Source organism: Bubalus kerabau, chromosome 20 (assembly GCF_029407905.1).
Source record: "Bubalus kerabau isolate K-KA32 ecotype Philippines breed swamp buffalo chromosome 20, PCC_UOA_SB_1v2, whole genome shotgun sequence".
NCBI classification, from domain to species: Eukaryota; Metazoa; Chordata; class Mammalia; order Artiodactyla; family Bovidae; genus Bubalus; species Bubalus kerabau.
Genome location: NC_073643.1, coordinates 52050728 through 52077870, shown reverse-complemented (window position 1 = coordinate 52077870; position 27143 = coordinate 52050728). Strand labels below are relative to the sequence as shown.

Sequence of the window (27143 nt, the reverse complement as noted above, 5' to 3'; positions counted from 1 at the left end):
TGATAGGTACTGGGTTGTTTCCACCTTCCACCTTGTAGCTGTTGTGAATAATGCAGCAATGAACATGGAGGGGTGCACATATTTACTTGAGTCTCTGCTCTCATTTCTTTTGGGTTTATACCCAAAAGAATTGGAATTGTTGGATCGTGTAATAATTCTGTCCTAAATTTTTGAGGAACTGCTGTATGTTTTATGCAGTGGCTGCATACATTGTACATGCCTGACAGCAATGCACAGGGTTCACATCTCTTCACACCCTCACTAACTTCTGTTAGGTTCATTTGGTTTTGTTTTAATAGCCATCTTAATGGGTATAAAGTGGTTATCTTGTAATTTTGATTTACATTTCTCTAATTGTTAATGATGTTGAGTCTTTTTATGTGTTTATTGGCCATTTGTGTGTCTTTGAAGAAATGTCTATTCAAGTCCTTTCCTCATTTTTGAATCAGGTTGTCTTTTGTTGTTGAGTTTTAGTTTTCTGTATATTCTGGATATTAATCCCTTATCAGATATGTGGTTTGCAGATATTTTCTCCCATTCATGAGTTGCCTTTTTATTCTCTTAATGGTGTTCTTTGAAACATAGACATTTCTAATTTTGATGAATTCCAGTTTGTGTATTTTTTTTGTTGACTCTGCTTTTGATGTCGTATCCAAGAGATCACTGCCAAATCCAATGCCTGAAGCTTGTTTTCTTCTGAGTTTTAGAGTTTTAAATTTTAGATTTAGGTCTTTAAACCCTTTTTGGGATAGCTTTTGTGTATGGTGGTGGGCAAGGGTTGCGCTTCATTCTTTTGCGTGTGGATTTCCAGGTTCCGTATGATCAGTTGTTGAAAAGGCTGTCTTTTCGCCTTTGGTCTTGGGACCCTTGTTGAAAATAACTTGACCATGTATGTGAGAGTTTATTTCTGGGATCTCTAGTTCATTGTTCTGTGTGTCCTTACACCAATACCACACTGTTTTGATTACTGTAAATTTATAGTAAGTTTGAAATTGGGAAGTGAGTATCCTCCAGTTATGTTCTTTTTCAGGGCTATTCAGAGACCTATGAAATTTCATATGAATTTTAGGATGGACTTTGGAATCAGATGGTCTTGAGTATGCTTTTCCTCATATTAGTTATATTGTTTTGGGACAAGCCTCTCAAACTATTTAAGTCTCATTTTCAGAGTCTGAAGTGGGGGTTGTAACAAAATTTACCCCATGGAGGACCTGTGATTATTAAATGAGAGAACCCATGTAAAATGCATAACTGTGGCAGAGTCAGTACTCAACTATTCTTGCCTTTATTATTGTTTCAGAGTGTAGAGGTAGACATACTCAGAAGGGTCCTTTCCAGCTTAATGTGACTGTGATTTTAAACACCTGAGCATAGTAGCAGTAATAATAATATTTAGTACATTGTTGCTTTAAAATTTTTCAAAAAAATTTTTGGAGGCATGACTTATATATCATAAAATTCACTGACTGTAGCTGTTCAGTTTGATGCAGTCATCACCATAATTCAGATTTAGAATGTTTCCAACACCTCAAAACATTCCCTAGTTTCTGTTTGTTGTTAATCTCCACTCCCCACTCTAACTGCAAGTCCTAGCATCCACTAATCTGCTTTCTGCCTCTGTAGTTTTATGTTTTTATGTAACTTCATACAATTGGGATATCTGGCTTCTTTCACTTATAATTTTTTTGAGGTTCTTCCATGTTGCATTTCCTTTTACGAGTATATCACATTTGTTTATCCATCTATTTGGATTCTTTTCAGTGTTTGGCTATTATTCATAATAATAATGTTGCTATCAATATACTTCTTCTTATGCACGATCTCATTTACCCTTATAGTAATCATATGAAGTAGGTACCACTATTATTCTCGTTGTGTAGGAGGAGAGCATTGAGGCATATAGAATTTAAATATAACTTACCAAAGGTACATAGAAAGCTGGAATTTTTTCTTCCTTTTTTTCCCCCCTTGACTGTGCTGAGAGGCATGTGGAATCTTAGTTACCTGACCAGGGATTGAAGCTATAGTCTCAGTATTGGAAGCATTGAGTTCTAACCTTTGGGCCATCTGGGAATTCCCAAAAGCCGGAGTTTGAATTCAAACCCAGGCAGTCTGACTTGAAAACACATTCACTTAGGCCAGTGGTCTTGAAATTCTCTTGAACCATCTAAAAGGATTAAAAATTTTTCACTCCTAAAATTTTGAAAAAATTGTTTACCACTTTGTACATTTCTAAGTTGACATCTTAACACTTCTGTCATAGATGGCTGCAAAGGATGTATTTTCTGGCATGATATATTGCATGTGTGCTTTAAATATATAGTTGACAAAATCTTGGAACTGATGATTTTATTTATGGAAAATGTCTGCATTTAAATCTATGGCAAATCAAACCTTAATATCAGTCATTTAGCCAAATGAGTCTGCATCAGTGGGAACATGCTAAGCCCCAATGATTTTTGAAATAAACTCTTAAAATAGTACTAACATTTACTGAGCAATTTATTTATCAGCCACTGCTCTAGTGAATTTGCATTGTCATTTTATCCTGATAACTATGAAGTAGACATTATCTTTATTCCGGATTTGGCATTAAGTTAAATCACTTGCTCAAGGACGTACCTTGTGGCCGAGCCATGATTTCCCTCCCAGCAGTCGAGCTGTGAACCCCACCAGCACAGTAGGTCCAGAGACTGCACTCCTGTCCCTTCACTGCCACACTGTGCTATCTTATAAAACTCACTTTGCTATCTTACAAAATTCACTTTTAAACTAGGAACCTGACTGTAATTTGCTCATGTAAGGGGTGAAGATATAAGAATATTTAAAATCTGGAAAATTTCTCTTCATAAGAAAAAGTGGCTCTAATGAAGTGTTTAAATGTCTCCCAACAGTAGTGAAGTCTAATTTATGCATGAGCTTGAGATCCCTGTAGGATGGCCAAGTGGCCATTTCTGGCAGACATTTGGACTTTATAGGAAAGTCTAAGCTAGTGATGGAGATGTGGAAATTATAATCGTAGAGATGGTAGTGATAGTGATTAAATTGGGAATGGACAAGATTGGCCAGTGTCTTAGCTTGGACTGCTATAACAAAATACCCTAGATTGGGTGACTTAATAACAAATTTATTTCTCACAGTTCTAGAGGCAGGGCAGTTTCAGATTAAGGTGCCAGATAGTTTGGTTCCTGGTGAGATCCTTTTGGTTTGCAGACAGCTGCTTTCTTGCTGTATCCTCACATGGTACAGAGAGAGAGCACTCTCTTTTATTACTTCTTAGAAGAGCATTAACCCCTTTCCTAAGGGCTCTACCCTCATGACCTAATTACCTCCTAAAGGCCCTATCTTCAGTTACCATCAAGTCAGAGATTAGGACTTAAACATGAATTTTGAAGAGACACACATTCAGTATAGTCCATAGCACCCAGGGACAGCATCATGAGCAGTGCTAGGGAACATAATAGAGCCTAGTTAGCATATTTGGTGGACATTCATTTATTTAGTCAACTGATGTTTAAAGGTTTTGTATTGGGGGGGGTGTTTTATATGAGAGAGACTGGAGTATGCTTATGAACAAAAGCAGATAGCATATTATAAAGCAGAGACATTACTTTGCCAGCAAAGGTCCGACTAGTCAAGGCTATGGTTTTTCCAGTAGTCATGTATGGATGTGAGAGTTGGACTGTGAAGAAGGCTGAGCGCCGAAGAATTGATGCTTTTGAACTGTGGTGTTGGAGAAGACTCTTGAGAGTCCCTTGGACTGCAAGGAGGTCCAACCAGTCTATCCTAAAGGAGATCAGTCCTGGGTGTTCTTTGGAAGGAATGATGCTAAAGCTGAAACTCCAGTACTGTGGCCACCTCATGCGAAGAGTTGACTCATTGGAAAAGACTCTGATGCTGGGAGGGATTGGGGGCAGGAGGAGAAGGGGACGACAGAGGATGAGATGGCTGGATGGCATCACTGACTCGATGGACTGAGTCTGAGTGAACTCCGAGAGTTGGTGATGGACAGGGAGGCCTGGCATGCTGCAGTTCATGGGGTTGCAAAGAGTCGGACACAACTGAGCGACTGAACTGGCTGAGAGTGATAATATAGATCAAAAAAGGAGTTAAGGGACTTTGCTACTGTGTCAGTAGCAGTGGTTTCGAATCTGCCTTGCAATGCCGGGGATGTGGATTCAGTTCCTGGTCAGGGAACTAAGAGCCCACATTCCACAGAGCAACTGGGCCTGTGCTGCAACTAAGACCTGATGCAGCCAAATATTAAAAAAAATAATAGTTAAATGATAGTGATAGAACAAGGTAAGGGTAGAGTCTTCAGACTAGTCTTTAATCTTCGTACACAAAAACATTCCAGGAAGATTGTGGGCTTGTATATTTTTAAACAAATCAATATGCAGAACTTTGCTTTCAACAAATGCTGTTCTTAAGAATGATGTTGCTGTTGAATGTAAGAGCTATAACTCTAAAACTCTTAGAAGAAAACTGAAGGGGAAAGCTTTATATGTTGGATTTGACAATGAACTTTTAAAGGATATGACACCAAGGGCACAGTTAGCAAAAGGAAAAATAGGCAAATTGGACTTCATTAAAATTAAAAGCTTCTGTGTTCAAAGAATACTGTCAACAAGGTAAAAGGCAACTCACAAAATGGGAGAAGATACTTGCAAATCACATGCCTGGTAAGGGATTAATATTTAGAATATGTGGAAAACTCCTAAACTCAACAACAGCAACGAATAACCTGTATCAAAAAATAGGCAAAGGACTTGAATAGACATTTCTCCCAAAGAGGATGTAAAATGGCTAATAAGTACATGAAAAGATGCTCAGCATCATTAATGATATGGGAAATGCAAATCAAAACCACAGCGAGATACCACTTCACACCCATTAGAATGGCTGTTCAGTTCAGTCGCGTCCGACTTTTGCGACCCCGTGGACTGTAACCCGACAGGCTCCTCCGTCCATGGGATTCTCCAGGCAAGAATACTGGAGTGGGTTGCCATTTCCTTCTCCAGAATGGCTGTTACTAAAATACAAAAAAACAGAGTAATAAGTGTTGGTGAGGATGTGGATGAACTGGAACTTGTATCATTCTGCTAGGGTTGCCATAACAAAATACCAGACTAGGTGGCTTAAACAATGGAAAATATTTTCCCGCAGTTTGGAGACTAACGTCTAAGATCAGGGCATGAGTAGGGTTAGGTTTTGGTGGGGCCTCTCTCCTTGACTTGCAGATGGCCCTCTCCTGGCCATGTCCTCACATTAGCTTTTCCCTGTCCTGTGCATGCATTTTTTGGTGTCTCTTCCACTGACACCAGTCCTGTTGAATTGGGGCCCCACCCTTGTGGCCTCTGTCAGCCGTAATTACCTCCTCAAAGGCCACGTCTCCAAATACAGTCACATTGGGAGTTAGGGCTTGAAGCTGTGGGGGGCACAATTCAGTCCATAACAGAACCATTTGCGCACTGTTGGTGGGAAGGTAAAATGATGTAGCTGCTGTGGAAAACAGTATGGTGGTTCCTTGAAAAATTGAAACTAGAATTGCCATATGATCCACCAGTTCTACTTGTGAGTGTATATATCTCCAGAAGAACTGATCTCAGATATTTGTATGTGCATGCTCATTGTTAACATTATCCAAAAGATGGGAGAGTCCAAATGTCCATCAGTGGATGAGTAGGTAAAATATACTATGTGTACACAGTGGAATTATTATTCAGCCTTAAAAAGAAATGAAACTCCAATAGATGGTATAATATGTATGAACCTTGAAGACATTATGCCAGGTGAGAAAAGCCAGTCATGAAAGAAGAAATACTGTTTAATTCCACTAGAATTAAGAGGTACTTAGAGTAGTCAAAACTATATAGACAAAGTGGAATGGTGGTTGCCAAGGACTGGGTTAAGAGAGGAGTGGGGAGTTACTGTTTAATGGGTACGGAGTTTTGGTTTTACAAGATGCAAAAAGCTTGGATGGATGGGGATAAAAGTTGCAAAACATCATAAATGTACTTAATCCCTCTTAACTGTAAAATGGTAAACTTAAATGTATTTCACAATTTTAAGAATAATTTTTTTAAAATAGGTTTTTATTGATTCTTCATTTCCACCTCCCCTTAATGGGGGATTCTCTGGTAGCTCAGTTGGTAAAGAATCCACCTGCAATGCAGGAGACCCTGCTTTGATTCCTGGGTTGGGAATATTCCCTGGAGGAGGGAAAGGCTACCCACTCCAATATTCTGGCCTGGAGAATAACACGGACTATATAGTCCATGGGGTCGAAAAGAGTCAGACACGACTGAGTGACTTTCACTCCGCTTTCTTACTAATGCTTCTCTCATTTTACCAAAAAGTCACCTTTCCATTTGATATCTAAGTGAAATACACTACCCCAGGGAGGATCCCCTTTCGGACACCAAACAGCGTTTATGTCATCGCCCAATGAAGAATATTTGGGTTGTTCTTTCTCTTTTTTTTAAAGCTATTACGAGTAAGTTGTTGTGAACATTTTTCTACCGGTCTTTTGTTTTCGTATATCTTAAGCAGATACTTAGAAGTTCAATTGCTGGGTCATGAGTAGTATTTCTCAGACCAGTTTCTAAATTGGTTGTACCATTTTGCCATCTTTTGAGTAGTGTATGAGTTCTGATTGCTGGAAATCCTTGTATATTTGATTTTGGAAGTCTTTTTAATTTTAGCTGTTCTAGTGGGTGTGTATCGGTGGTTTTAATCTGTTTTCTTAATGACTAATAATAGAGAGCATTTGTCAGACATGTGTTAAAAATATTTACTCCCTGTTCTGTAGTTTACTTATTCATTTTTCAGTGTGTTTTGAAGAACAGATTTTAACTTTTATATTTTCTTTATGATTAATGCTTTCTGGTTCCTTTATAGAAGTCTTTGCTGATACCATCTCAGTGTTTTTTTTGTTTGTTTGTTTTTTGTTTTTTTTTGCTTGGCCATTTGGCTTTTAACATCTTTGTTCTTCAATCAGGGATTGACCTTGGGCTAGCTACCTCAGTAAAAGTGCCAAGTCTTAACCACTGGACTGCCAGGGAATTCCCTATGTTTTCTTTTAGAAGCATTATAGTTTAGCCTCTACATTTATGTAGATCCACTTTCAATTTTAACTTTTGAATGTGGTATGATGGTAGGCAAAGCATGGTCTGGAGAGGAAGCCTGAAAAACCACTATCACTATTGAGGAGCAGTCTTTTCAAGGCCCTGTAACTGAAATGAATACATTTAATTTTTTTTTTTTTTTAATGAGAATTTGTAGGGGATAGGGGGCAAGGGTGCTTCCAGCAGCCACTAATTCTAGCTCCAAAAGGGCACATTAAAGTTGCTGCTGTTTAAAAACTCATAGTTGGATCTTAGTTGGGTAGATGCTCCCACCAATTTCTGCCTGTCGTGACCCCTTGATGCTATAGCTGAGTGTCCTGTTTGCCCCAAAGCATTTACTTTGGAAAAATTAGAGTGCTTAAAGCAGAAACAGGCCTGCTGTAGACCACAGCTAAAACTAATGGAATGGGACCCCCGGTTCTGTTTTGTTGGCGTTTGGAACTTAGGTCATGATTTAAGAGGGATGGCCCCGGGTTTTGATATTATGCTGCTAGAGGTCGATTTCTTGGACCTGTGCAGGATGGACTTGAATCAAAGTGTTTGCCAAGAATTTTTTATTAATCACGAATCAAAGGCAAAGGAATCTCGAAAAGAGTCATCTGACATCATGGTTCTAACCTTAAAGGCTGCTGACCTACAATGGGGAGGCTTTCCCAAACCCACTGGTTGGTTTCCAAGAAACCTGAGTCCTTCTTTATGTTCTGGGGGAGTGTCCTTGTAAAGCTGAAAGTTAAAGGAATCCATGAGAAGAGCGTCACTGGATTGTAGTCCATAGCATAACGTGATGCTTGTTGTCTCTCAGAGAATGACCCCTGTTCAACCACTGTTCATGTGGAGTTACTTTTCACTTCAACCGTCAAAACTCTCATTTGCCTATTAACTACCACCACCAAGATCTGAACCTGCAGACAAGGCCTGCCACCTCCGCTGCCTAGATCCTACCCCCAGTAGATGCAGCACAGCAGTAAGCAGAAGGGGCCCTGTGGTGAGTAAAACTAGGCTGTAAGTCCAGGTGAACTCACGTGTCTTGCCTGAGAATGCTTGTGACATTCTAAATTTTTTCACATATGTATTGCCTTGGAAATGTCTAACTTCTCACAGTATTTTCACTGCAACTTCTCCCTTATCTGTGAGTCTCTAGTCTGCTTTTTTAGTTTTATTAGCAGTGCCTGCCACTTTTCCCCCCAGAGTTCTGTTAGGTAAAACAGAGACAAGTAACTTACATCAGTCCTTTAGCCTCTCCCCCATACAGAACAGAACATTACTAGAACAGAAGTACATAGTTATTTACAAATCACTTTTCCCTTTGGTTTAAGGGAGGGAGCTGGGAAAGTGGGATGCCACTGCTTCAAGACAAAAACCACTGCCATGCTGCGGTGAGGGGTGGGTCAGGGATCACCCAAAACTTTCTGATTATTTTAAGGATGTCTTTTTCTTCATTGAGCATTCATTTGGTCATCGTAAAGCTTTGACTGTTTTCTAAAGGCTGGACAAAGTTGGTTCAGACTGCTTATTTTTTAATGTTTCTGTGGAGGAAGAAGGCTTTGGAATTTCATAGTGTGCTATTTTTGCTGACGTGGGTTGTGTTTTCACTCTCTTGATAGGGTACTCTGATGCAGAAAAGTTTTCAGTTTTGATCAAGTCTACTTTATCTGTTTTTTCTTTTGTTGTCATGGTAAGAGACCTTTGCCAAATCCAAGGTTATAAAAGTTTGCCTCCTTTTGGGAATTCCCTGGTGGTCCAGTGGTCAGGACTTGGCTCTTCACTGCCTGGGCCAGGGTTCAGATGAGGAACTGGTATGCCACAGGCTGTGCCGTGTGACCTAAAAAAAGTTTGCCTCTTTCGGTAGCTGGAGTGCAGGTCTTATGAGGACTTCTTAGTCATAGGTTACGTGCTCATCTTCAGAGCAATCGCTGTGGTAATAGACTACTGATTGGCCAGGCTGAATAGTGTAGGATCAGCCACGTGGACTGAGGGTAGTAAATAAACACGGTAAGGTGCTGTTTCCAAAAAGGCATATAGAATGGGTGCTGGAAAATTTAATAAATGTTTTATGAAGCATTCTTAGTACTTTGAGAGATTGATGGTGCCCTTTTAAAAATTTAAAATGTGTTTTTGTTGCTGTAAAGTAATATATAAACGTTTAAAAGTGACTTCTAAAAATATTCTTGCTGATGTGGTCCCTGATAAGTCAAACAGGAGGAAATTGGTTTAGTCTTTACTTCATGTACCTACATACTCATTTATTGTGGTTTGTTTTGTACAGGTACTGCTATAACCAGAGTTTAGTAGCAAAAGGATCTACTTTTTGGGCCCTCTTGACATAGAAAGAGATGTGGGGGGATTCTCGATCTGCTAACAGAACAGGACCTTTTCGGTAAGTCTTAAAATTTGAATATCGAAATGTCTGTTATAACAGTGTAGATACTGTATAACATTTATGGCCTACTATAAAGAGGGATATTTTCTTTGTGTAGAAATAGCTTTGATTTTTTTTTTCTGATTTTTAAAAATAGAAACTACTTAAAATTTTTCTAGTCATTTCTAGAGTGATCGTCAGAGTGAATACCTAGCATGCCAAGTATTTTGTGTATTAGCATTTTTAAAGTATTAACAAAAAATCCCCCAGTTTTTAAAAAATATTTTTTATCTTTTTTAGCAAAGTAATACGCAACTAATAAGGAAAGCTAGTAAAAATGTATATGTGTTTATAAATGAATGTGAATGTTTCATTAAGTTCAGTAATTTATGTCTAGAATCCAGAGCTCTGTCTTTCCTATGACACATGTATTTCAGCCACCAGAAATAGTTGTGAGGAAGAAAAATTATTTACTTAATGCAGTTTCCTAAGCTGCATTACAATTTTAGGGGTTACTGGATACAAAGATAAGTGGAGAACGTGGTACCATTCATAGTTGTAAATGAATTATATTATAGATTTGTAGGGAGAATGAATTACATTCTTTCTATACAATAAAATTATATAAAATATTGAATTTATAATTCAATAAAGTGAATTATATTATCAATTTGATAAGTGGAGAAGGTGGTACCATTCATAGTTGTAAATGAATTACATCATAGATTTATAGGGAGTTAATTTTTTATAGCCAGTGTAATAAACACTGATGATGATATTTTAAAAACTTTTGCATTGTGTTTGCAGTTAATGAAATGCTATAGGAATGTGACTTACGGCTGTAGTTTGTGTATGGCAAAGAAATCTTACTTTTAAAGTTATACATTAAAAATATTTATGCTCCAGGGAATTCCCTGGCACTCCAATGGTTAGAACTCCATGCTCTCACTGCCAAGGGGCCTGGGTTCAGTCTTTGGTTGGGGAACTAAAATCCCACAAGCCTCTGCAGCATGGCCAAAAAAAAAAATTTATGCTCCAATTGAAACTTTTGTTACAAGTAAGTTTTCTTTTGGACTGGCAGTCTGCAGATCTTCCTGTGCAAATTCAACAGTTATTTTATTATTCTGAAGTTTGGGGTTCCCATGGAAAATTTAGTTAGAAAAGTAAGTTTAAAAGTAAATCCATGTAACACTTAGTAAAGCTAATTTCGTGAATAAAGGGATCTTTACTTTCTGCTTAGCAATCTTTAAAGCAGTGGTAGTGATGCTGGTTCAGAGAAGGCAGTGGCAACCCACTCCAGTACTCTTGCCTGGAAAATCTCATGGATGGAGGAGCCTGGTAGGCTGCAGTCCGTGGGATTACTAAGAGTCGGACTGAGCGACTTCACTTTGACTTTTCACTTTCATGCATTGGAGGAGGAAATGGCAACCCACTCCAGTGTTCTTGCCTGGAGAATCCCAGGGACGGGGGAGCCTGGTGGGCTGCCGTCTGTGGGGTTGCACAGAGTTGGACATGACTGAAGTGACTTAGCAGCAGTAGTGATGCTGGTTATGTTTTTCCTTTAAAAAAATTAAGGTCTGGATCAATGGTCAACAGGCTGCAGCTTGTTTTTGTTTGACTGGAACATAGCCCTGATCATTCGTTTACAAATTGTTTATAGTTGCTTTCATGTTGCAGGGGCAGAGTTGAATAGTTGTGACAGAAACTGTAAAGCCTAATGTAATTACTGTCTGACTCTTCATGGAAGAAATTTGCAGATCCCTAGTCTAGATTAGTGCGTTTGTACTTTAATGTTTAAAAATCTATTCTTTTACTTATATTTATGGATAATTATTTTCTGCATAAGGCTGTTTACACTGAGCCTTCAGAGCTAAAGAAATAACTTCAGCTCTATTGCATCACTGAAAAATTTTTTTCAGAACATTTTTTTCTTTGAATCTATTATATAAAATTGTATTTCCCCACCTTAATTTTAGTTTAAATATAGTCATTACATGCCATTTTTTAAGGTCTTTGACCAGAGAGAGGCATAGTTTATATAGCATAACTTTTGGGAGGGGACTAATTTGGGTGAAAAAAGATATTTTGCAGAAAAATGATTTTGTATTTATTTTAACAACTTGTCTTAAAAATTTGGTTGAAAATGATTTTCATAGCCACTGCTGTTTCATAACTGGTAGAACTGTTTCTTGAATAGTCTACATAAAATACAGTTCTGAGAACCCTAGTGTAGTGATTACTGTAGATGTATTTGATTTCAGTTTTATCTGGTAAGGTAATCCTTAGGGTAATATTCAAAGACAGTGTTGTATGTGTTTTGGTCAGAGAACATGTAGATTTAGATAGCTCAGCACTCAGCCCATGAACGTCTGCTTAGGCTTAAGGCTTCTACAAGCTAACTATTGGGATCTGGATGATTTTAAATATGGGTGACACTAGAACTAGTGGTAGTGTCTTAATTTTAGCATTAAGTTGTATTATTTATGAAGCACATTTAAACTTGCTTCTCTTATGATGAACCCCATACACATAAATAATGTTAATATTTTTGTGTTAATGAAGCTAATGGAAGTTATGTTCTGAAAATCTATTAAATATGTATCATTCTACTGTTTGGGTTACTATTGTTAAATTTCTGTTACTCCAGGAAAGGGTTTGGCATTGCTCTTGAACTGAGTGACCCAGAAGCAGTTGTCTGTTGAGTCTTTCTATAGCAGTGTAGTCTGAGTTCAGAAGGGTCATATAATAGAACCTATATTTTCTGAGAGGAGAGAACTGAGTGGAACTTGATCTCTTAATACTTTTGTTTTGCTGCTGAATAGCAGGTAACCACTCAGATCATTTTATGTTTTCCTTTTTTATGCCCTCCTCTCCCTTTTTCAGCTCAAGATCCTAGGTACCTAATTGCCTATTTAAATTCCCTGTCTTTTACCAAAGTCAAAACATATAAAATGGTCTGGTGCTAGGTAGTGTGAAAGATAGGGCCAGTTCTTATTTAGAACTCAGTTCTCTTGAGTTCTGTAAACTGAGAATGTGAATTTAATACTATGTTTTAAAATATATTGTATTACCATGAAAAATTAGATGAGGCATTAGAATCTAAAAAATCAGTTTCTTCATTTGGGACCTGGGGATAAAGCATGAAAGCCTAATGCTCTCTCTAGGTCCCTTTCAGCATTAAGCTTCTGGATGCTGTTGCTTGGTTTGGTCAACTTACGCACGCTGTGTGGCATGATTCATGCTGCCTTCTGAGATACCCTTGAGTAGTTAATAATAGGACCCAGGTGAGAGCACTTCTAGGTGGAGCCACTGTGGAACTGGGGTTTAGATGCAGCCAGGGGTGATGCTTAGCTGGTGAACACTAGTGTACTCCAACTAGTGGCTTACAGCCAGTGTTTTCTTCATTTTGGGCCTGCATCTGTTCTGATTGGGTGGTGTCCACTCTGTAGCTGTCAATCAGATATTTTGGAATGTTACTCTTGTTTGCACCACCAATGAGAAAGACACATCCTGAAACCTACTGTATAAAATTTACAGCGCATTGATTTTTCTGATGTATAGGAATCATCGTGTTGATCTTGGAATTCTAAGTTCCCTGGCTGTAGGAAATGGAAATTTTTGTAGAGTGTCACCATTGCTAGCTTATCTGGTGTTGCGGATTTTCCCTGTTGCAGGACTGGGTGAAAGCTTTTTCTGCAGCAGTCATGTTGAAAACCTTGTGTTGACTTTCCTCGTGTTCTGAAATGGGAACTTAAAAGTTTACTCCGCCACTTCGTCTTAAAATAGCAAAACATTGCTGTTTTCTGCAGATCTAGGACCTTGTTACAGAACTCTGCCAAAAAAAAAAAATGTTTACAGAAGAATGTGCTGTGATTAGAGAAGAATATGCTGGTGTGTAGATTTCAAACTCTCTGGACAATATGAATAACACTGTCTTTGTTTCTACAGTGGGAGCCAAGAAGAAAGGTTTGCTCCCGGGTGGAACAGGGATTATCCTCCTCCTCCCCTTAAGAGTCATGCTCAAGAGAGACACTCTGGCAACTTTCCTGGCAGAGATTCACTTCCCTTTGATTTCCAGGGGCATTCGGGGCCTCCCTTTGCAAATGTAGAGGAGCATTCTTTCAGCTATGGAGCTAGAGACGGACAGCATGGTGACTATCGAGGAGGGGAGGGCCATGGACATGATTTCAGGGGGGGAGATTTTTCATCTTCTGATTTCCAGAGCAGAGATTCATCACAGTTGGACTTCAGAGGAAGGGACATCCATTCTGGGGACCTTCGGGATAGAGAAGGGCCACCTATGGACTATCGGGGTGGAGACGGTACTTCTCTGGACTACAGAGGCAGGGAGACATCTCACATGAACTACAGAGAGAGGGAGGCTCATACTGGTGACTTTAGAGGTAGGGATGTTCCTCCTCCTGACTTCAGGGGCCGGGGCACTTATGACTTAGATTTTAGAGGGCGGGATGGAGCCCGTGCAGATTTTAGGGGAAGGGATTTATCAGATTTGGATTTCAGGGCCAGAGATCAGTCCCGTTCTGATTTTAGGAATAGAGATGTGTCTGATTTGGACTTCAGGGACAAAGACGGAACCCAGGTGGACTTTAGAGGCCGAGGTTCAGGTACTAGTGATCTAGACTTTAGGGACAGGAATACACCACATGCAGATTTCAGAGGTAGACACCGATCCAGGACTGATCAGGATTTTAGGGGCAGAGAGGGAGGACCTTGTATGGAATTTAAAGATAGGGAGATGCCCTCTGCGGATCCAGATATTTTGGATTACGTTCAGCCCTCCACACAAAACAGAGAACATTCTGGTATGAATGTGAACAAGAGAGAAGAATCTGCACATGACCATACAACGGAAAGACCTGCTTTTGGCATTCAGAAGGGAGAATTTGAGCATTCAGAAACAGGAGAAGGAGAAAAACAAGGTGTAGCCTTTGACCATGCATCTCCACCAGACTTTCAGAACAGCCAAAGTCCTCTTCAAGACCAGGACAAGTCACAGCATTCTGGAGGTGAACAACAGAGCTCGGATGCTGGTATGTTTAAAGAAGAAGGTGGTCTGGACTTTCTTGGCCGTCAGGACACTGATTACAGAAGCATGGAGTACTGTGATGTGGATCACAGAGTGCCCGGAAGCCAAATATTTGGCTATGGCCAGAGCAAGTCTTTTCCTGAGGGCAAAACTTCCCAAGATGCCCAACGGGACCTTCAGGTATGTTAATAGAGTGGACTACTGTTTTGTCTTTTAAGATTTTATTTATTTACTTATTTATTGGTTGTGCTGGGTCTTTGTTGCTGTGCGGACTTTTCTCTAATTGAGGAGAGCGGGGGGCTACTCTTTAGTTAAGGCTGTCTGGCTCTAGAGCACAGACTCAGCAGTTGTATGAATGGGCTTAGTTGCTCTGTGGCATGTGGGATCTTCCCAGATCGTGGATTGAACTCATGTCTCCTGCATTGGCAGGTGGATTCTTTACTACTGAGCCACTAGGGAAGCCCTGGATTGCTTTGTTGAGTTTTGCTTCTTCTTAAGACTTTTCTGAAGGATGAAGTATAGAGTCCATTAGTCCTGGGTCTTACTTTATACAGCCATTAAAAAGCAAGATTTGTAGTCACGAGTGGAGTGTATATCTCTAGAGAAAGGGCCCTCAGTTCAGATCATATTTTTGATGTGTATCTCTTCATTATCTCGCTTGATGGTACTGATTTAAATGCCTTGGGATAATTTAGTTTGAAAGTATTTGTCTTTGGGAGTTGGTTCTCTCGTCTCTTACATAGTCAGGCCTTGTGGCTGTTTGGGGTTCATTTTCTTACTTAAAATCATTTAGAGAATATCTAGGATAAGAGAAAATACTTAGGAGGAGGCAATGTTAATGTTGCAAATATTGAAGCTAACTTAATTGACTTAAATGTTGATTTTCTGTATGTCTAATATATAATCTAATGTACATATAATCTTAGAATCATGTTTGCAGTTGGACATTGAAAACACTACTTTTAAAAATAGGTGTTACCCATCTCTATTGCAGTTTCTGTTATTTTGGACAGTAATTCTAAGACAAGCTGGTTAGATATTTGGTTAAAAAATGGATTTTGAGATTGTTAGAACTGGATGGCCATATAATTCATTATTCAAGTCAGGACACTTTCAAGAGTAAAAGAGGACACTATTTGTAATTATGCTCGGACAGTAGGTGTGGTCAAGTAGTTGTAGGAGACTTTTTTCCCAAAGGTTAAACCCTTTTTATAACTTGAAATGAAGAAGAATCAGAGCTGAGACTTTTGTACATATGGAAAATGCAGATTTCTCTGATTTTGTACTATTAAGTTATATCATCAGATGACACCCTTTGATTTTGTTCTGGAGATTGTTTATCAGTAACAGCTTTGATAAATGACATCTGGTTTTATTTATGTGCTGTTTTCTCATTCAGGAAAAGAAAATTCTAGTTTTGAAAATCTAGTTGATTTTTTTTTTCCTGTTTGTAAAAGTCCCTTTCAATGTTGTTTCTCTTCGTTTTCTGCTTTACTATTTCAAAATTCCTGCAATGAGCATGGATCTTAGAACACTTACATTGTAATGATTTGAAATAAAATTTGAGGGGAATTCCCTGGTGGTTTAGTGCTTAAGACTCTGCTTTTTAACTGCCAGGGACCGGGTTCAGTTCTTGGTTGGGGAAGTAAGATCCCATTTTTTTTTAAAAATCAAATTTTGGAATTCAGAAAAAGAGACAATTATAACTTTTTATATCTTAATATGATGCAAGTCATTTTGATTTTTTTTATCCTGAGTACCTGTATTTCATGTTGTTTCATTTTGCACATTAACATGTATTTTTTTCTGAAATAAGTTTTTTTGCTTTGGATTAAAGGATCAAGATTATAGGACTGGCCCAAATGAGGAGAAACCAAGCAAGCTTATTCGATTAAATGGGGTGCCTGAAAATGCCACAAAGGAAGAGGTAAGGCTCTTGTTCTTTTTTCTCTTTCCTTTTCCTTTCTTTTTTTTTTCGGTCAATTAAAAAATTTTAAAGACTTTTTATTTTGAGAAATTGTAGATTCACAGGAAGGTGCAAAGAAATCCTCAGGGAAATCTTGGTTATCATTCACCCAGCCTTCCCCCGCCTATAGAGCAGTAGCTAAACCAGGAATGTAGCTTTAGTGTAATCCATAGAGACCCTGGGATTTCTTTGGAAGGAATGATGCTAAAGCTGAAACTCCAATACTTTGGCCACCTCATGCGAAGAGTTGACTCATTGGAAAAGACTCTGATGCTGGGAGGGATTGGGGGCAAGAGGAGAAAGGGACGACAGAGGATGAGATGGCTGGATGGCATCACTGACTTGATGGACATGAGTCTGAGTGAACTCCGGGAGTTGGTGATGGACAGGGAGGCCTGGCGTGCTGCGATTCATGGGGTTGCAAAGAGTCGGACACGACTGAGCGACTGATCTGATCTGATCTGATAGAGATCATTCATATTTCACCAGTTACTAAGTACTCACTGAGGTGAGGTTTGTTTATATATATATGACAAGTGATTGCTGTCCTCAGACCTGATAATCATCCTTGAGGGGATAATCCAAGTGGGAGGGAGGAGGGTTGGAGTGCTTACATAAAGATGCTGTTTATAGTAGTAAAAACTGGGAACTTTCTAACTCCTCAATGTTAAAGAACTTGGTAACTAAATTATGGATGACCTTAAGGAAGAATTTGGTCAGAATATACAATTACTAGAGCAAACAGAACTTTACTCTGTGTTAGGCATTGTGTGATACTTAAAAGCATTAGTTCATTTATTTATCACAACATCCTATGAAACAGGTACTCTTTATTCATTCATTCAAAAATGACGCACCTTTGTATGCCAGGCAGTGTTCTAGGCACTGAGTGATACAGTAGTGAACATTATAAAGTCACTGCTTCCATGGATAGTAAGAAGAATAAGCAGGAAAAAAAAATTCAAGCAGTGATGAATGCTCTGAGGAAAACTAAAGTAAAGGTTTAGAGCATCACTCGGGTGCAGGCGGTGTTAGATTGGGTAGGTAGGGAAGGCATCACTGAGGAAGTGACATTTGAGCCCAGGCCTGAATGCAAGTAAGAGAACAGCCCATTTGAAAATGGGGAAAAGAGCTGACCAGGCTGAGGGAGTTTAGGGACCATGGCCCTGAATAGGAATGAGCTCATTGCATGATCTTAGGTTTAGAAAATGAGACTCTGGGTGCTGAAAGGTTGCACAGCACATGAGGAGGAGAGACTTGGAATATTGGCAGTCTCATTTCAGAGCTTGAGCTCTTGAGGTTATGCTCCTCTGCCTTTTTTTTTTGTACTTGAGAATTTTTGAGTAGTTATGTTCTACTCATTGAATAGTTTTGGAATGCCTGGAGTGTACTTGGCTTAATTTGTCCTTTGTAAAGTAATCATTGCTTTAAAGTTGGTAGAATAAAAACCACTAGGGAAATATAATGTTTAGTATTTGATTATGATGTATGTCATTAGTGTGCATACCATATTCTTACAGATTCTTAACGCCTTTTGGACTCCTGATGGCATGCCTGTGAAGGACTTGCAGTTAAAGGAGTATAACACAGGTGAGTTTCATGACTTGCATGCAGCCTTGGGTTAGGAAGAGTCTGTCAGATCTCTGCATCTTGTGTTCCTCAAAATTTTTTTTAAGAAACCACAATTAAGATTTCCAGAAGCCTCCTGTTGATGCCTTCAAACAACAGCCAGCTATACCCTTAGCTGTAGTTCTTTGTGGATATTTGTCCACTCATGGGTGATGAGGATGTATGTTCCAGTACTTCTGAGTGCCTATGAGATACAAAGTGAGTGTTGTAGAATTTGTCCCCAAATATATTTTATGCAATTAAATCATTAAACTTGCTGCTGATGTTCTTCATGGTGGTGGAATGTTTCTGTTTGAGCTGGGTAAGATTTTAATTACCTTACTATACGTAAAACTTTACGTTTCGTTGCTTCAGCATGGAAGTTTCAACTTGCCAGAGAAATTGTACAAGTGAGTAGTTTCTTGAGATTTTAGTCTTTTTCTGAGGACAGAGTCCTGCACCAGCTATTTTGTTGAAATCCATGAATAGATCCAGAAGACCTTTCTTTTTGACCTCTGCTCTACAGATTAGATTTTCAGAATATCCTCCTAGTATCTTAGAGTACCTAATTTGGTCAGTTTCTTCAAACCTTATTATAGAAAAAGTAGTCAAAAGTGAAATGCCAAGCACTCAAGGTATTGGACCAGTATTTTTAGGACTACCCAATAGGAAACAAATAAAGGTAATTTTAAAGTGGTCTATTTTAAATTAAAGAAAGTAGAGCATTAGTCTTTTCACAAGTCTTAGAATCACAAGTCTCAGTAATTCATGTTAAAGAACTCTTCAAGTAAGAGCAAGCCATATTTTTGAATATATAGTTTACCTTTAAACAGTTCACCATGGAATAACATTTTTGCATTAACTAGATTACTTCTTCTGATTGGTTTTACAGAATAAAACTGTCCACAAAAATTTTGGTGCTTGAAATAATCTGGTGTTTGTGTTAAGTACAGACATTGTTTTCCTGTAATTTGACAGTGAACTCAGGAGCATTATTTCTCAGAAAGCTAATTATTTCTTTGTTTGAAATATGCCAACTCTAAATTTGTGGAAGTATGACTAAGAGTAGGTATGTTCTCAAACACAACTCTTTTTGGGATGAGGGGTATGTGTCTCATAGAGACTTTCTTGATTTACTATCAACTTTGGAAATTAAAAATAGAATTTATAGGCTGCATTTGCTTTTTGACTCACAAGGCAATAACCTCAGCTTTGATCTTATTTCATGAACTGTGCTTTCGTTAAATATTGGTATTTAGGAAAAAGATGTGTTTGGTATTTAAATAACAGCAATTTTAATCCTTCATTTCTTTAGTACTCATTGACTTTTTACATGTATTGTCAGATTTATTAGCAGAGTAAAACCTACATTGATCTGTAGGGTTCACAGAGGAAGTCCTTAAATTTTCTGGCTCTGGCAGCTATTAAAATCATAATTGGCAGACCATAGACTGATACAAATGTGAAATCATTCAGGACAATAGTTTAAAAAAAATCAGTTTTCAGGAAATTCTGCCTTTTCTGGCCATTTTAATACATGAAGTGATCAGTTCAGTTCAGTCGCTCAGTCGTGTCCAACTCTTTGCGACCCCATGAATTGCAGCACGCCAGGCCTCTCTGTCCATCACCAGCTCCCAGAGTTCACTCAAACTCATGTCCATCAAGTCGGTGATGCCATCCAGCCATCTCATCCTCTATCGTCCCCTTCTCCTCCTGCCCCCAATCCTTCCCAGCATCAGAGTCTTTTCCAACGAGTTAACTTTTCGCATGAGGTGGCCAAAGTACTGGAGTTTCAGCTTCAGCATCAGTCCTTCCAAAGAACACCCAGGACTGATCTCCTTTAGAATATATGCATATATGAAAATGTTGAACGTGTTAGTTGCTCAGTCATGTCATTCTGTGCGGTTGACTCTGTGACCCCATAGACTGTAGCCTGCCAGGCTCCTCTGTTCATGGAATTCTCCAGGCAAGAGTACTGGAGTGGGTAGCCATTCCCTTCTCCAGAGGATCTTCCCGACTCAGGGATCAAACATGTCTCCTGTATTACAGGCGGATTCTTTACCTGGTCTGAACTACCACAGAAGCCATCGTATTTGTATAAGTGCACGCATACACGTGTGCGTGCGCACACACACACACACCATATTTATAGAAGCTCACAAACACACACACACACACACACGTATATATACTTTTTAAAATGAAAGAATTGAAAGGATTGGATTACCAGTCCCATGTTATCCGTATTGTATCACTGTATGGCAAGTAGAATGAGCTTTTAAAATTATCAGTCATGTCATGTTATTCCCCTCCCTAAAACCCTTTAACACCGTTCCATCTCAGTTGGAAGAAACTCCCAACTTCTTGTTCTGACTTAACACAGTCCTGCATGAGCCTGCCCTTGGCTTTTTGTCTGACCTCATTACTTACACTCTTTACCTTTCTTAACCATGCTCTAGCCATCCTGAGCCTTCTCTCATCCTTGACCATATGGACTTATTGCTTTGTCACAGCCTTTGCACTGCTCTTCTCTCTGATTCTCATTTTCTTTGGGGGTTTAGTTCTTGGCTTCAGTTTCAACTCTAAGAGGCCTTGAGTCACCATCCAATCTAAAATCATTCCTCAGTCATTTTATATCGTATTTTTGTAATCGTAGGAGTTATCACTTAGATATTTTTCTCAGTGCTTTTGTGTGTTTTATTCCTCTCATTGGAGAGTTAGCTTCATGACAGTAGGAGCCTTGTTTGGCTTGTTCCCTCCTGTTTCCCCAGTTCTTGACTCTCTGCCTAGCCCAGATGAGTTCCCAGTATGCATGGAATGAATAGTGCGGTGTATATGGAATAATGTATTTGGAGAGCCCCTGTGGTCTCCTTTCAAGTGAGGAGACCCCATGGCACTACAGGGTACTTTAGGTTTTACAGCAGCGCACTCTTCCTGAGTGCTGAAGAACATGTCTTGAGACAGTCAGATGTTCTGAGAACTTTAACATTTACCTGTTCAAAGAGTATGTCTGAATTTCTGTAGAAATGGTGTCTTTTATAAACAGCCATCAAGTTTTTAGGTTAGGATAACCTGCAAAGACCATGTAGGTTGGATGTTGTTCATAAGAGGGGGGTTGTGGGGTAATGTTCATCCTTGTAGTTGATGTATTGGGGAGCTAGTCTGTAACAGAGAAAAGCTTAATGCCTCTTCACTGACTCGAGTAATTATCAGCTTAATTTTTGTCTCATTTAGAACTGTGTAAGTACAGGGCCACAACTTTTATCTAAATCCGTGGGGTCAGATGAATTTATTAATTTTTCTGATTATAGAAAGATAATGTGGTCCAATAGCTTATATGTGAATTATATCCCCCAGTGGAATGTGTATAAGATAAAATATTTCTGTAGAAAATGAATATTCTCACTAAGAAGACTTAAGAAAGACTATAGAGAGACTATAGTATAGGTCAAGATGTATCGCCAAGTGACTTCACAGAAAATTTACTGAAAAACTTGACACTTAGGAGATATTTAGATTTTGGAATTTCAGATAATGGATAATGAACCTATACCTGTTGTATACATTTGAATTTTTCTATTGCCAAGTGCAGATACAATAGTAGCCCTATTAATTGTAAAATACCTTGACTTATATGATTACATTTCTCGGGAAGTATCAACAATGAAATGTCTTTTGGTGACTGGGCAAACAAACTCTGGTATATACATACTATGGAATACTACTCAGCAGTAAAAATGATACTATGCATGCAGGTATTGCATGCACAAAGCAAGATGGGTGGATCTCAGAGACATTGTGTTAAGCGAAACTGGGCTCAAAAGGCTACATACTGCAGTAAAAAGAAACAAAGTACTGATACATGCTACAACCTGGATGACCCTTGAAAACTTGATGCTCAGTGAAAGAAGTGAGGCGCAAAAGACCACAGTATTGTCTGCTTCCATTCATATGAAATCCAGAATAGCCCTATCCATAGAGACAGAAGGTGGATTGGGTAGTTTGGTGGTTGTCAGGGGCTGGAGAAGAGGGAAATGGGGAGTGACTGCTTAATGGATATGGGATTTCCTTTTGGGGGTGATGAAAATGTTCTTCTGGAACTAGATAGTGGTGGTGGTTGCATAACATGGTGAATGTACTTAATGTCACTGAATTGTACACTTTATGTTTTGTGTATTTGATCATAATTTTAAAAAAGACTCCATACTGTATGATCCTATTTATATGACGTTCTGGAAAAGAAAAATGACAAGAATAGAAAATAGTGGTGCCAAGGTATCGGGGGAGGAGTTGACTGTAAGATGGAAGCTTGAGTGAATTGACGGGCATGATGGAACTGTTTTATATATTGATTGTAGTAGTGGTGAATCAGTGTTAAATTCACTGAAGTTGGTACTACTGTGGCTATGGTTATGTAAGAGAACATCCTTATTCAGCTCGGTGAATGCTTGACGGTAATGATTGGTCAGAGAGATCAAATAAAGTGACATCCTCTGAGTGTCAGAGAAATGAAATTAATCAACTTTTCATGAGTATTATAGGAAATGATCAGACAAGAAGTAGAGAAAAATGTGTACAAATAGACCTGACCTTTTTGTGTGTTTTCTGGAAGTCTCGTTATACCTCCATTCCAATGCATATTTTTTAAAAAAGAATATTTTCAACCTCTAAAAATGTAGTTGAGTTGTAAGAATTTGTAAATTCCCAGAGAGGAGCTGTTTTCTGTACAGGAGACCTTTGGAGGCCTTTAAGTTTGGAGACCTTGGAGGCCTTGGTTGTTTCAATTTTGGTATGGGAGAAATGTCTCTATTTCTTACTAAGAAAGGGCTGCTGTGCCTTCAGGGAGTTTTAAAATGATCTGGAGTACTTTGTTGTTGTTCAGTCGCTAAGTTGTGTCCGACTCTTTGCCTCCCCATGGACTGCAGCACAGCAGGCTTCCCTGTCTTTCACTACCTCCCAGAGTTTGCGCAATCTAATGTCCGTTGAGTCATTGGTGCCATCCAACCATCTCATCCTCTGTTGCCCGCTTCTCCTCCTGCCCTCATTTTTTAAAAATTTATTTTAATTGAAGTAATAGTGGATTTACAATGTTGTGCCAACCTGCTTTCCAGCAAAGTGACAAATGTGTAAAGTTGTACACATAGCCATTCTTTTTTTAATATTCTTTTCCATTATGGTTTATCATAGGATATTGAATATAGTCCCCTGTGCTATTCAGTAGGACCTTTGGGACCTTGTTTAGATAACATTTTAAAAAATGAATCAAATGTACCTGAGTGATGGTGACAGGGTAGGAAAATCATTGCTTAATGAGTGAAGCTTAAGCTTCATTAGGTTTTTCCTGGTAACCTTGCAATTGAATTTATGTCACATTATTTCCTGCGATTGCTTTCCTCCAAATCAAAGAAAACAACATTAGTCCTGTTATCTTTTTTTAAAAAATATAAATTTATTTATTTTAATTGGAGGCTAATTACTTTACAATAGTCCTGTTATCTTATCTCACACTTCAAGCTACAAAAATTCCTGGCAGCAATGTGTGAGGTTATGTGTGAATTGGAGGTTAAATAATATTTGTGATGTGTTTCTTCAACCTGAAAGTGTTCGTTCAGTTTGTGATGTGTTTCTTCAACCTGAAAGTATTAGTGCTAACTCTGGAAGTAATATACTGAATGAGTAGATCCTCTCAAGAAATTTTTATCAGAAATTCTGACAGATTTGACTTTAGTTTCTAAAACTATGCAGTGGTGTTATGTTGAGGGAGTCAAGTTTTCTGTTCCGTTTGTATAAGTACTTCTATATTTGTTAGAAAATTAAAAATTTTCATTTTAGCTTTCAGATCAATATCAAGTCCTAGAACATGCTCACCTGGTTTATCAGACAATAAATATGTTTGACAGTGTACAAGCAAATCTGATGAAAAGCTTTGGTAAACCTTAACTAAGAGTAGTCTCGTATTTTGCAATGGGTGCGTGGAGGACAAGTGCTGCCAGTAAGTTAGCTGATTACAGTGGTATTTGCAGTTGAACTTGACATAGGGGGCAAACCTCATGTAAATTGAGAAATGGAGGTCTTAACGTATTCTGGAATGATGTCAGCAGAAAGCAGTGTATGCCTCTGTGTCGTACAGGCAGAGAGATGATGAGAGATTTTATTTTCTCCTCCCATGTGAAAGGCGTTCAGTTGTGTCCAACTCTTTGCGACCCCATGGACTATACAGCCCGTGGAATTCTCCAGGCCAGAATACTGGAGTGGGTAACCTTTCCCTTCTCCAAGAGATCTTCCCAACCTAGAGATCAAACCCAGGTCTGCTGCATTGCAGGCAGATTCTTTACCAGCTGATCCACAAGGGAAGCCCAGGAAGACTGGCGTGGGTAGACTATTGCTTCTCCAGCATATCATCCTGACCCAGGAATCGAACCAGGGTCTTCTGCATTGCAGGTGGATTCTTTACCAACTGAGCTACCAGGGAAGCCCTAACATCAATCAGTTCTGGCACTAAGTGGATAACTATAACTCAATCCAGTTCCGACACTAACTACCCAGAGTTGACATCAGACTCCAGATTTAAGGCCTCAGTCCCACAACTGTGCCTTCAGATACCAATCACAGGTTACCCATACTTCTGTTGGAGGTTCCCATAATCCAACACCCTCTTCAGGTTTGATAATTGACTAGAATGGCTCACAGGACTCAGATAAATAATTAGTTTATTATAAAGGAGCAGATGAAAACATAGATAGATACTTTGGTCTGGAAGGGTTCCAAGAGTAAGAGCCTCTGTCCCATGAAGTTGGGGTGTACCGCCCTCCTGTAATTTAGATACATTCACCAACCTGGAAGCTTTCCAAATCTTATGATTTAGAGGTTTTTAGGCAGTTCCATTATGTAGACGTTGTTGATTAACTCATTTGCCATTGGTGATTGACCCAATTACCACTCCCTTTTCCATTCCCTGGAAGTTAGGGAATGAGGCTGAAAGTTCCATGCTTCTAATGAAGTCTTGGTTTTCTATTGACCGGTTGCCATCCTGAAGCTATCTAGGAGCCCACCAAGAGTCATCTCATTAAGACAAAAGACTCATCACTCTTACACTCAGGAAATTCCCAGAGTTTTAGGAGCTCTGTGTTAGGAGACTGGAACAAAGACCAATATCTTTCTATGATACCACAGATGGAAATTCTACAGCTACCTCTGGCTGGTACCTGCTGCCTTTAGTTGGGCATTAGTTCTCTATTATAGGTCAGAGATGACCTAGGCTCGTGTTCTGGTCAGCATGAGTGTCACAGCATGCCAGTTGTCTAATAACTTCTGTAGATAACTAGTTCACTTTGGAATAGGTAAGTGGCTGGGCTAGTGTGATCTGCTGTCATCCTGAACAGCTTCCAGCTAGGAAGACATTATCTTTGTGGAGTGTTCCCAGAGCCCCTTGGGACATTGGTGAATTGTCCTTTTTGTACTAGGACCAAGGCAGTGGGGGCCATATTTTTCCTTCCCAGTCAAAATAAAAATACCTTTGTACCTGTGGGAAAATCAGATATGTTTTTAGTATACACTGGATGTCAGTGAGGAAATTTATCCCTTTAAAATTTTAGCAGCAACACGGAGGCAGCTGAAATCAACCCTGAATGTTCATTGAAGGACTGTTGCTGAAGCTTCAATATTTTGGCCACCTGATGGGAAGAGCCAACTCATTGGAAAAGACCCTGATGCTGGGAAACGATTGAAGGCAAAAGGAGAAGAGGGTGGCAGAGGATGAGATGGTTAGATAACATCACTGACTCAGTGGACATGAATTTGAGCAAACTTTGGGAGATAGTGAAGGACAGGGAAGCCTGACGTGCTGCAGTCCATGGAGTTGCAAAGAGTTGGACACAGCTTAGTGACTGAGCACCAACAGGGACAACTGTCTCATCTTTAGTCCCTAATAGTGAGTAGTGAAAGTTGCTCAGTCCTGCCCTACTGTTTGCGACCCCATGGACTGCCAGGCTCCTCTGTCCATGGAATTCTCCAGGCCAGAATACTGGAGTGGGTAGCTGTTCCTTCCACAGGGCATCTTCCCAACCAGGGATCGAACCCAGGTCTCATGCATTGCAGACGGATTTGTTACTGTCTGAGCCACCAGGGAAGCCCAAGAAAACTGGAGTGGGTAGCTTATCCCTTCTTCAGGGGATCTTCCCAACCCAGGGATTGAACCGGGGTCTCCTGCATTGCAGGCGGATTCTTTACCAGCTGAGCTACCAGGTAAGTCCCTAATAGTGCTTTGTAATAGAAGCACAGGAGTACTAACATGCATTATCTCATGCACCCCCGAAACCACCCTAGAAAAGAGTTAACCATCGTTGGTAGCTGGCATATGAGATAACCCAGGCTCAGAAAAATGTCTTGCCTGAGAGCGAATGGTGAATTAGCTATAGTTCCCTGCTTATGTACAGAACTGTAGAAATTACTTTCTTGTGTGTGCTTCGGGGATGATACTCATCACAAGTAATGCGGCATTGATGAGTACCATTGCCTGCCAGGTGAAAAGACCCTCCACAGTTAGTCTGGAATCATCTCTGCATGGGCAGTTTGCTTCAGCATTGATGCTGCTTCACTCGGGTGATCCTTTTGCCATTCCTGCCAGGTTAGAGTGTCCTTAGCTTGGAGCGGGGATAGGTTAGAGTGTCCTAAGCTTGGGGAGGGGGGTGGTGGCAATGGTAGTGGCATGAGCAGATCTTATTCCTATTCCTGATGGTTACTCTGTAGGTTTTTTTGTTTGTTTTGAAGTGAACAAAATTTGAACTAGATCATTGGCTCTATAAAGAGTAGTTATTGCCAGATAAAAAGAAATTCCTGGGGATCTAACATACAGGGTTGTGACTGTAGTTAACTGTACCTTATTGTGTATTTGAAGGTTGCTTAAGAGTTGATCTTTTTTTAATTTATTTATTTTAATTGGAGGCTAATTACTTTACAATATAAGAGTTGATTTTTAAAGTTCCCATCACAAGAAAAAAAAAAAATGTAACTATGTGTGTTGATGAATGTTGACTA

General features: G+C 39.3%; 1 protein-coding gene across 6 annotated transcripts in view; it reads left to right on the top strand.

The window, feature by feature from the left end:
- The window catches only part of RBM6 (RNA binding motif protein 6), an 89363-nt gene that overhangs the window by 5242 nt on the left and 56978 nt on the right, over window positions 1-27143 (top strand). For 4 of the 6 annotated variants that reach the window (XM_055558323.1, XM_055558318.1, XM_055558321.1 and 1 more), the window contains exons 2-5: window positions 9394-9504; window positions 13435-14713; window positions 16371-16460; window positions 18020-18089. In XM_055558323.1, the coding sequence (XP_055414298.1) occupies window positions 9461-9504; window positions 13435-14713; window positions 16371-16460; window positions 18020-18089 (1483 nt within the window). In that variant the 5' untranslated portion in view covers window positions 9394-9460. Of the gene's footprint in view, window positions 1-7929; window positions 8113-9393; window positions 9505-13434; window positions 14714-16370; window positions 16461-18019; window positions 18090-27143 lie in introns of those variants that run through there. The other 2 variants (XM_055558319.1, XM_055558324.1) reach the window with 2 other exon arrangements.